At 35.3% G+C, this 12,065-nt stretch overlaps 1 protein-coding gene across 1 annotated transcript in view; it reads left to right on the top strand.

The window, feature by feature from the left end:
• Macrod2 (mono-ADP ribosylhydrolase 2) overlaps positions 1-12,065 on the top strand; it is a 1,937,146-nt gene that overhangs the window by 678,427 nt on the left and 1,246,654 nt on the right. The window contains exon 5 of the mRNA XM_077800161.1: positions 4,023-4,139. Within this exon, the coding sequence (XP_077656287.1) occupies positions 4,023-4,139 (117 nt within the window). The remainder of the gene's footprint in view (positions 1-4,022; positions 4,140-12,065) is intronic.

Genomic DNA, 12,065 nt, shown 5'->3' with positions numbered 1-12,065 from the left:
AGAACAAAATTCAACAATGTGTGGAGGAAGATAATAGAATCTAAATAGTCTACAATATATTATTCACAGTTTACAATATGCCATCAGCAACTACTAGACATACAAAGAAACAAGAAAATGTGACCACAGACAGTGAAAAAATGAGTCAATATAAACAGACCCATAGCTGGCCTGGATATTAGAAATGACAGACATGTACTTTAGAATCACCATGTGAAATCTATTAGAAAATGTGCATGAAAAGATAGATGCAATTGATAAGAAGATGGGAAATTTCAGAAGTGATACAAACATGGTAAGAAAAAAAATCAAATGGAAATTTCAAGAACTGAAAAATAATCTGAAGTTAAGAATAAAAATTTGGTAGAATTAATAGCTGATTTAACACAGCTCAGAAATAAACACACAAGTAAAGAAAATTAGTAAAAGACATGAACAAGGGCTGGAGTTGTAGCTCATCGGTAGAGTGCTTGCCTCGCATATGTGAGGCACTGGGTTCAATCTCAGCACCACATATTAATAAGTAAATAAAATAAAAATCCATCAACAACTAAAAAATATTTTTTAAAAAACCATGAACAGACCCTTTTAAAAAGAAAGGGATGAATGACTAATAAGCATTTGTCAAGATATTTAACATCATTAGTCATCAAAGAAATGTAAAATGAATGCTCTTTATGGCCATCAGAATAGCTAAAACTAAAAAAAAAAATAACAGCATCAAAGGAATGCTAAACTATGAACTATACATTGCTGTGGTATGTATAACTGTCTAATCACTTTGGAAAACCATATGTCAGTTCTTTATAAAGGAAAATACATAACAGTACCTAAACAGAAGTTTCATATTTGTCCAGGGAAATGAAACATATAGCTACAAATGATTTTTACAGTATGCAGATGTATTCATAATAACTAAAACCTATAAATAATTCTATGTACATTCACAGATAAAGAAATTCTGGTGATCAATAGTGGAATATTACTCAGCAATAAAAAAGTCACAAAGTTCTAATATTTTTAACACATATGGATTTCAAAAATATGTTGAGTGAAAGACACCAGAACCTCAATCTGAAGTTTGAAGTTGCATAACTACTAAAATGTAGTTGTGGTCATCAAAACCAAACAAAGGCCTCCCTGTGATTGGTGATATGGGAATTTGGATGGAAAGGGCACAGGATTTTCTTTGGAGCTGTTGGAAACATTTTGTATCTTTACTGTCATCATGATTAGTTGGTTGTTGCTAAAATACATAAGAACTTCACACTTAAGATCTGTGCCTCTGATTGCATATATGTTATAAATAATAAAAAAGCATTTTTAATGTAATGCTTCAATATTGTCACACCCAGGGATTCGGGTAAGGCTGCCTGGATTCAAGACTGGATCAGGGAATTATAATGGTTAAAGGATGGTTGCTGCATCAGACAAATCTGGGGTTTTCAATCACATTGCCAATTCCTTGTGAATGTAAGCAAGTTACTAACCTCTTCCTAAGTTCCCATAAAATGGAGATGATAAAATTAGAATCTGCCTTATAAGGTTGTCTTTGGTATTGTGCCTGGCACATAGACACATTCAATACATTTAAGCTGTAATCATTATTATTAAATAGCTCTTCAGCTAGACTTTCATTACTCTAATACAGTCAGGAATACTGGTATGACCATGAAGATTTTAAGAATTAGATATCTGCAAACTGCATTAGGCTGCAATCTAAATAGGGCAGACAATATTTGACAGCATATGATTAAGTATACTGGTGAATCCTATTTTAGTTATCCATTTCAAACTAAGTTAATAATTATCTCTTTGCCAAGAAAAACTGTTCACTTTAAAATTCTTTTCTTGAAGCTCTTGTTCTTAAAAAAAATTCAAACGTAGAGCAATTAGAACATAATTTTTTTCCTACCTAATAGCTTCGCCCTTTGTTTCCCGTCTCATAATCACAAAATCAAGTGTGTAAAACTCCTCACTACATACATAAGTACATGTACATGTGTACAGGTGTGTTCATATAACTTTAAATAAAATTGTGGCCGTACTATACATACTTTTCTGAATCTAGAATTTTTACTTAGAAATCTTTTCACATTTAGGATTCTGTTTGTTCAAAAAGTTGATCTATTTTTAAAAATTGATGCATCATAGTCTATGGCATGGATGAACTTTTCTTTTTTTAACAAACTCCCTATTGATGAACATCTGAGTAGTTTCAAGTTTTCACAATTATAGAGATGCATACCTTTTGCACTTGTGCTAATAATGTCATATATTAAATTTAGAAAATTATAATTGCTAGGTGAAAGAGTTTGAGCAAAAATTTTTGACCTTTTCTTGTACGAGAAAAACTATTTTGAGTGTATGTGTGCAAGAATAGTGAAAGAATGAGTATGAGAACGTTGAAGCGTTCTCTGAGTAGTAAATGATGATTTTTGTATTTTTTGCTTGTTCTATTTCTCATTTTTTAAAAAGGAAGAGTTGCTTTAAAATTTTAACAAAATTTCACATTAGGGTATTTATGATAGCTACAGTCAATTCAGTGCATAATACTGTATAATACAGTCAATTCAGTGCTGAATACCTCCCATGCAGAACATTCTTCAAATTCCATGCAAAACTACATGAGGTACTACCTTTATTGACACTGAGGAAACTGGAGCTTGGAGCACACATGGCTGGTATAGATTCTGGATTTCAACCTAAGTTCTGTGAAACACTGCAGTCCAGAGTAATCTTGAGTGAATTCATTTTGATGAGAAGGTTTTTGCCTTCTTTCTCAACCTTAACAGATATGTAAGTAGTGATATAGACACTCATTGAGCTAAAAATGTTGCTTCCATGGTTGTCAGAAGCCAGCATGGACATTAGATAAGTTGTACTTTTCCGTGAAAGTATCTTCAATATCCAGCTTCCTCTAGAAATAAATAAAATTAAGAGCAATGATAACTTCATGGTGTTACAGACTGTGGAGAGAGGCGAGTTCTTGAGACCTCCGAAAATCTAGTCTGCTTTTGCATTCCAGATTATTATTCTTCCCTCTTTCTCTTTCCCTTGGTTTGCAATCTCATATTTCCTTTCTGTCCACAGGGCCTATTTAGCAATGACTGAATGCCGAAATTCTCAATTTCCTAGTTTATGTACCTATGGATTTTTAGCCCTCCACCTGTGCACTTACCCCAATTCAGTCACAGAAGTTGCTAATTTCGAGTGAGATCAGATTTGTATTTTCAAAAGTTGTTCTCACTATAAAGGATTCATGCAAAGGGGCCCAAATGAGAAGCCTGCAAACTGATTATACCGGAGGCTAGTCAAGAGTAGACTGCTGCTTAATTAGCAGAGTAACAAGAGTTGCAGCCATTCTGCTTCACTTCGTGCCATAGGAGCTAGGAGTGGGTCTTCTTTGTGTTTATTAAGAGGTAATCTAGCCCAGCATCTACCAACAAGTCAGGTACCCTGGAGAAATGCAATCCTGTTGGCATCCTGCTTTTGTGATGAGAAGTTGAGCAGAGGTTTCATTTTTTTTTTTTTTTTTTTTTTGGATAGCTTTGATTTTTACCCTCTTATTCTTAAGGAGAGTACAAGTGTTTCAGTCTGGCTTCCTTTTTTCTCGACTTCTAAAACTTGTGATATCTTGGAGTCAATACTTAAGAGCTCAGAAGAGACAGTTGTTAGCATTTTTACCCAACCATGTTTTCAGTAACATTGAGTTGATGACATGAAATTAGATGTGGCGGGCATATTTGTAAGAGTGAAATTGGAAAATACAACATATCAAAAGAACTTAACATTTACCAGCACACTGCTTCTATCACTCCTCTAGTTCTGCTCACCATATAAACCAAATCCACACAGAGCAAGAGAGAGAACATAGTGTTTTAATGTACCATGAGTTTTCTTCCATAGGGCTGTGGGTCTCTAAGAGGAGAAAAAATGAGTTCCCTCTCTCTTCCTATCTCATGTTTTACATTTGTTTCCCAAAGATCAAATATAGGCTAACTTTCTTCTTTCTCCTCTAGTGGATGGCTGCATTCATAGAGCGGCTGGCCCCTGTTTGCTTGCTGAATGTCGTAACCTGAATGGCTGTGAGACTGGACATGCAAAAATCACATGTGGCTATGACCTGCCTGCAAAATGTAAGTCCAGCTTTTTTGAATACTTTTTAAAACCAGATGAGAAGTCTTACCTTGTCTTATTCCCCAAGTGCATAATTGGGGAAAGAAATGATAGTAGTGGTATTTAATTTAATGTGCTTGTAGTCAGAGTTTTTGTGTGCCTGTAATTATGGTATTTAACTGAGGGTGATTCTTTTGGTGGTGGTTGTTGTTGTTGTTGTTCGGGTCTTTAACAGAATGTCTCTGAAATAGGGAAATAAAATATGAGCAAAATATACATTATAGTATTTAAGTGCCACAAGTGACAGCTTCTGGAAATGATGCCAATTTCTTATTCCTTGTTCAGGCTTCTTGATTGTGAATGTGTTTAGAGCAAAGGAGATCAAAGTGATGCATTGTGTTTTCAGCTGCCATGTAAAGGCTGATTGGCAATTACAGCCAAGGCATCTGTCACACTTTGCTTTCAGGAAAAGCCAGTGGAATGTGGTTGTCAGTGTGAGAATATATTTGCTCCTTGAATGTGGAATGGTCAAAATTTACATTATATTTGAATTGAGAAAAGTACTGCATTTAATTGACCCTGTTGCTCAGCCAACTCGGGTGGGGTGGTGTAGAATAAAAATACTAAGAGAGAAAATGGTTAAAGGCACGGCTTTTTAAATCACATAATCTTCAGGGCCAAGGCAGGGAGTTTCATTGCACTGTTAGGGTGTGCATTGACCCAGAAACTGAGACACCAGTTTATTGATTATCCCATTCACCTGCTTCTTATGATATTTCCCAGATCTGTGACTACATTTACGAAAACGAGAAGCTGGTTGTGTGTGTATGTTTTTAGCAGTGGAGAAAATATGATTAAAAATTATAACACAACTTATAGGATAATATATGGACTCTGTATAGACAGATTGTGTAAGAATGAGTTTCCCATGGATATGTGTGAATGGAGAGATAGTGTGTGTAGTGTAATTCTAAAGGTTACTTTAAAAGTATGTTTAAACTTGAGGATTTATACTAAAGAATAATGTATTAAAATTGCATTTTTTGTAAATATTATAAATACTATGTTTTATTTTGCTCACTATGGATTGCTATAAAAATATATCAACTGAATATTGTGTAATTTTTTTTCTCTTACAACTTATCATTTTTAGTGTTCTTAATCTTGTGTTGAAAGAGTCAAATCATGTGACAAATGGCCCCTCACAGTTACAGAATATATATTTATATCAAATGAAACCCTGTTTACGGAGGTGATCAGAGTGTTCCAGTAGTTCTCCCTCTGAGTCAGATCATGATCTGAGTATTAAGGTGATTTTCCCTTCCAGGATTATATAGTCTCATGTTTACAAATGCTCTTTTTCCTTCCTAATGCTACCTTTGTGATATAGCTGAACTATAGTATTCTGAGAACAGGCAGATTGTTGACTATTTTCAGACTCATGTCTGCCCTTAAACCAAGCACTAAGCTGGGTCTCCAATTGATTCAATTCTTTCTTAGGTATTAAAATACAAGTCAGAAATCTCCAACTCTGAATTTTCTATAGTCGGATGATAGCTCTAGCTTATGGGTTGCAAATGTGATAATTTTTAGTGGGCTTGCTGCTATTTGCTATCTCTGAATAAGTTATTCTGCTTCCTTTGAATGTCGATCATCTTATTTCAGAGTTATTAAAGACTTACACAATACCAGGCACTGAGGTATGAAGATCAATAACCTAATACCTGTTTATACTATAATCATATCTTGTAGCTAAGAGTCCTATCTTTGAGCTAAGGTGTTTCTTTCATGGGCATCCTGGGACAAATGTGTATTTGTTGGATGCAGACTCTAAATGTGGGTAGTCCCAGGACTTGGTATAAAATTCACATGAGCTTAGATACTGAGAGCCTGGTATATTCTCAAATCACTACATGAAGTTCACAAGGCATGTTTTGTTAAAAAAAAATCCAACAGAATAGAAGCTAATAGACTAGCATGGCAGTGCCACCTCATAAAAATCAACAAACAGAGTCTTTATGACAACATATTGGTATTTCTGTATATTTAAAAATATTAATGATATAGGATAATGGAAAGAATATGAAAATGATTAATAATACCTTACACTCATATGTCACTTTAAAATATTTCCCAGTACTTTCACAAGCCCTTATATTTTAAATTATGTTTTATAAACACTGTGTGTTCATTTTCCTGTTTCCTATTCCTGAGAGATGTTTTTCTTGCTCATCAATTTGGTTCATCCATTTCAGAGTCATTAACAATCCACAGATGTGCTTTTGTAGTGAGAGAATGAAAAGGAAGCTCATTACATACTGTTTGGGTCATTTTTCCCCTCCATGTTTAATAATTCTACGACAGTTTGACAGTGGAGACTAGTTCCTATCTGTCCTCTGAGACGATGGGTTTGCCATTACAGGGATACTAAAGTCAGTCATCCAGCTACAAATCTTCATGTGTCAGCAATTTGTTTGGAAAATGCTATTATCTGGGGTACAGGCAAACTTGGGCATTTTGGACTGGTCTTTGCTTTTTTTTAATGCTTGCTAAATTAGTTTATTCACAAATGATTGTATTTGAATTCATTATATGTGTAGCCTGTGTTCTGAGACTCATCATGATTGATGGAATGATAAGCCCCACGTACTCAGTTCCTTCTTCAATGCCTGGATATTTTAAGTGATTTCTTTCAATGCCAAAATATCCAAACATTTTTCCCAAAAGGAATCTTGAGCATCAAGAATTTTGGGTAATGTTTTATTGAAAACTATTGCTAAACTAACTTAGGAAGTGGACGAAAGACTATTTATATAACTAATTCTTGGGATCTACAAGATTAGACAATTTTTAGTAAAATTTCCATTTCTGTAGTTGTTTAGAAGCTTGTACACATGTGGGATATTTCTTTCTATTAATGCTATCACCATTCTGTCAGAATAATGATCAGCTTCATGCCAGCAAGTTTTCTCCCTCTTGGTCATAGTGCTAGTGTCAATGTCTAGCATAGTGTCTCCTAAACTTGTGCCGAAGAATCAAATGAAAGAACTGTTTTAGAATCTTTTTACTGGAAAAATGGATTTTTTAAAGCTGCTTATTTCAAATACTTTCCATCCTGCAGAATATGCTGCACAGTTCTGGTAGGGTTAACATACCTAAATCCAGAGTCCTGAGACTTGTCTGCAAAGCTCAACTTGATGTGACCTTTTCTTTTCTGACATCATCCCCTTCTGTGCTTGCCTTGCTCACCAGGCTTCTCTGCAGATCCTAGATGTCTTGACACTGGTGTTCCCTCTGCTTGGAATGCTGTTCTTCAAGATACCTACATGGCTTGCTCCATTTACTCCTCAAATCCTTGTTTAAATGTAACCTCAGGTGTCACTTTAACCTATTCATAATTATTTCTCTGCCTTATTTTTTAATTCCTTATTCGTAGTAGCATGTAACCTTCAACTATATTATTATTTCATTATCTATCTCTTTCTACCATAATAAATGCAGAGACTTTAAGGGTTCATCTTTTCCCCTTGTTTCTATACCCATATAGTTTATTAAAATATAACAGAGGCTTCAAAGATATATGTTGAATGAAGAAATGATAAGTAACTAAAACCTTTCAAAATCCTCCATTGGATTTTTCCTTAAACATAGACTTATTAGCCTGATTATCTGTGGGCTTCCATGATTTACTGTCATATTTGAACTACTTTGTATGATATGAATTGCTCACAGTGGTATCTCTGTTCGTGGTATCTGTATTGGAGGCTATCTTTGATCCTTTTCACCTATCTCCCAGACTTAGCTCAGATATCACTGCTGCTGTGAAACAAGTCTTCTCTTATCACTTTAGCTAAAAGTGACTTCCTTTTTTCTTCAAACTCCAGAATACTGCATGCTTACATGCTGAGAATATTCTTCACCTGCTACTTTTTATGTACAAACTTTCTGCCTTTCTAATAGATTCCCTTGTATATGACTGGTGCTAGAGAATTAAATATCAAATTAATTGTTAAAAGTGGCAAACTGGCTGATAATTGGTAAGTAGATTCTAAAAGAAAAGTTATATTACTATTCCTAAGAAATAATGAAATTGGTGTCAACTATCCATCTACAACCCTTTTTAGTCATATTTTGACATATATCCAGTTCCAGAGTCTCCTGTGAAATTTACTCTTAACAGAGCTTCTCCCAAGGGGAAAAAAAATATTATACCTACTGTATTGGATAATTTTCAGCATAGCTCACATGTCTATTCCATTTCATTGGAATGCTCCACTTTCAGGCTTTAGAGCTGAATAATCATCACAGGCAAGTGGGAAATTATTAAATCTGTGTATATAAAATGGTAGAATCTATTTCTTTTATTCCATTTAATCTTGCAAAAGCATCCAAGAGTAATATTAGCATCTAACTCAGTTTTTTTTATTAGTCATTTGAAGGGAAACTCTAGGATGAGAGACTATTGCATAACGTTTGAATGAGTAGTATGAATCAGATCCCTTATTCTATTCCCAGGTGCAATAATAATCAGATGATAGTAGTTTAAAAGGTACTATTGATAATAATTAGTACTTCTCTTGTGCCCTTCATCAAGAAATCATTGCACTTTTAAACACTAGCTCATCAGTCCTTTTGAAATTCCTATGAGGAAGTGACATGATAAGTAATGATATTTTCTTCTGACGCAAGGAGAAAAGAAATTCAGAGAGGCTAAACCTGTTGTTCTCAATAACAAACTAAATCCACATTAGAGGCATGGAAGTGACCAGGGATCCTTGAAATAGAAAGACAGTGATAGTATTGGCTAGGCCTGCTACCTATTTTTCTAAATAAAGTTTAATTAGGACGCATGCTCCTTTGCTTACTATTGTCTATGATTGCATTCTCTTTTTTAAAAAAATGTATTTTCTTTGTTTTAAATATATATTTTTAGTTGTAGATAGACACAATTTTATCTTATTTATTTTTATATGGTGCTGAGGATTGAACCCAGTGCCTCAGAGGCAAGCGCTCTACCACTGTGCTACAACTCCAGCCCCTATAATTGCTTTCATGTGACCCAGTTGAGAAATTGCTACAGGGATTATACTATCTGGACTTTTATAGACATTTTGCCGATCCAAGGCCATTAGAAATACTCACTAATTTATAAAGGATAAAGATGAAATTCAGAGAGGTTAAGTACTGGTTGAATTTTATTAAATGTATATGATTTACTCAGATCACAATTGACAAATGGGACTAACATACTACCATCTATTTCTTGCTTCTATGACCTCCAGAAAACATGAGGATGATCTGAACCCTTAAATCTTCAAATAATTAGGCCACCTAGAAAAAATGATAATTTTTCTCAATAGGGCCATAACTAGAAAGTGAGTAAGTCAAATCCCCAAAAGGAGAGTTAAGGACACCAGAGTATTAAGCAGTAAATCTTTATTCCCTGCTTTCTCTAGTGGTAGCTGAAAGGGAGCCTGCTGGCCTGAGGAAATTCAGTTTCTGAAGTAGGTAACCATAAGATGGTTCTGAGTCGGTCCTCTGCAAAGGGTGACCTGATTTCAGCCATCAGGGGCTCTCCCATCAGGGGTCTGATTGTGACAGCACTGGAGGAGGCATGCTGTTAGGAGTGTGACTCTGCCTGGATCTGATGGAGACCTGAGAGCTCTCATGAGCCCCTTCCATAATTAAACGACTTATATTACATAAAGAGAAAAATGGGTTTTGAAGACTATAAAATCATCTTCCTTCCAGAAAGGGAAGATGGGATTGTTCCTTCTAAAATCAACTGATTGGTTCGTTTTTCTTAAGTGCATTAGGAATTTAGTTTCTGTTTGAATCCATTTCTTCCTAATGACCATTCTGTTCATTCACATTAAGCAGTTTCATACATTTGATCCCTTTAGTGATCCTCAGGATGAATGTGGAAGAAGAAAGACAGAGAGATAACAAATAAAACCCAGAACAGCAGGTCTCAAAATGTAGTCCCTGGAGCAGGTGACACAGTAGCATCACCTAGGAATTTGTTACAGAGGTGAATTCTCATACCTCACCCAGACTGACTGAATCAGAAACTTTGTGGTTTAACAAGCTCTCCGAGTAACTGATTCAAGCTCAAGTGTAAAGACCATTGCCCTGGAGAGTGTTGGAATCCTGAGTAGCAATCCCTTGCCCTCCACCCTTTTGGTTAAGTAAGACAGACATCTTGCTGGGTCACAGACTAGGGCTTTTCTTGAAGAGAACTCTAACAGGTTCTTGTTTTCCTTTGTGGTATTGTCGGTTAATGACAATGTTTGTAATTGTTTATTGCCTGCCTTCTCAAATAGATTAATGTTTTAAAGAAGTAGAAATAATATTTGGCTCATTCAATCCTAAGATCCTTAGCATCTGAAATTACCCCACAAGATTTGGTTCTTGATAGATTTTTTACTATAGAATTAATAAAAGCATTGTGTTTGTCTCTTTCTCTCCTTGGTCATTAGGTGCCACCACAGGCTACCAATCAATAAGACACTCAGGATGGGCTGCCTGATTCTAGAAATCAGCAGATGTTTCCAGCATCTGTTATCTCATCTCCAAACATGTTCCTTGCTCAAAGATTCCAGCAGTATAAGAAATCACAGGGCAAAATTTGCCCAACTGTCCACCTGCCACATGCGCATCTTTTTTTTTTTAATTAACTTGTTGTGATGATCCCCACAATGGTCTTGTGATAAAACAACTATTCTAATACAAAATAATGTATTTTAAGAACATCTGTGTATTGAAAGCAACTATTATTTATGTTGTAGTATCACTGGTTGAGTGTACAATAATGTCTGCGCTTTGCATTATTTGCCATCTTGAACATTCAGAGAGCACTGTCTATACCTTCTTTTTCCTATGTGATCAATAGGAAATAACAGTGTAAATCAATTCTGGGTAATAATGTAAATGGGCTCTTGAAGGCAATTCCCGCTGTGAAATAAGTAGTTAGCAGCGACACTAGCATTAACCGCAGTGGGGGTAATCAGCCTTTGGATGTGTTTAATCAGAGTTATCAGCTAAGATTAAAAAGAGAGTCACTGTTGTGCAGGGATAATCATTTTCAGGATTTAAAAGATGAATATGTGAAGGTGTTCTCATAAATTAAAGCCGTCAGAATGGCTTTGAGTAATTTTGGATGCTCAGGGGTCAGGAACAAGCAAACGGGAAAGGTTAATCTCTGGGCCACAGTAGTTAATGCACAGAGATAGCAGAATACATTTATTGCAATAAGTAGTGAGTGCTGAGTTAAATGAAGATTTTCCCCCTTGTGCTAAGATGTTCATTGAGCTGCTACTAACATATGGCTTTATTAAAAGTGGCCCACACAGGACAACTTGTAAATATATTGTCCCAACAATTAATTCCAAAGAATAAATATTAGAGCACTGTATAGCTTGATTACAGGTGTTTCCAGTTGTAAAAATTGATGGAACCAAGTTCCACATTCTAGCTAGAAAGATTAATTCTGTGTCTAGAACACTAAATGGCGGAGGATACTGTCTGAAAATATATGGAAATCACAGACAGGCATTAATAAAAATCCTATGATATCTTCAAAACTCACACATGTACTTGTCTCTTTCCAGTCTCTTGACCTCAGAGAAATGGGATAATTCAATAGTCATTTTGAGAGACTTCAGATGTCCATATATCTTTTATATCTCTCTTCCAGAGAGGTAGAACTAAATTCTCATTACCCTGAACATGATGTGGACATAGTGACTCCCTTCTAGTGAACAGAATGTCCAAGTAATGGAAACTACTGAGACTGGGTTTAAAGACTGTGGCTTCCATCTCGGGTGCCCTCTCTTTCTCACTCTTTGTCTCATATCACTCTGTATTGGATTCCTAATGTTGACATAACAAATTACTACAACATGACGGATTGAAACAGCAGAAATTTATTCTCTTAAGATTCTGGA

This window comes from Urocitellus parryii, chromosome 6 (assembly GCF_045843805.1).
Source record: "Urocitellus parryii isolate mUroPar1 chromosome 6, mUroPar1.hap1, whole genome shotgun sequence".
Classification (NCBI taxonomy): Eukaryota; Metazoa; Chordata; class Mammalia; order Rodentia; family Sciuridae; genus Urocitellus; species Urocitellus parryii.
Note: the sequence above shows the minus strand (reverse complement) of the source record. Positions and strands in the feature narration are given on the sequence as shown.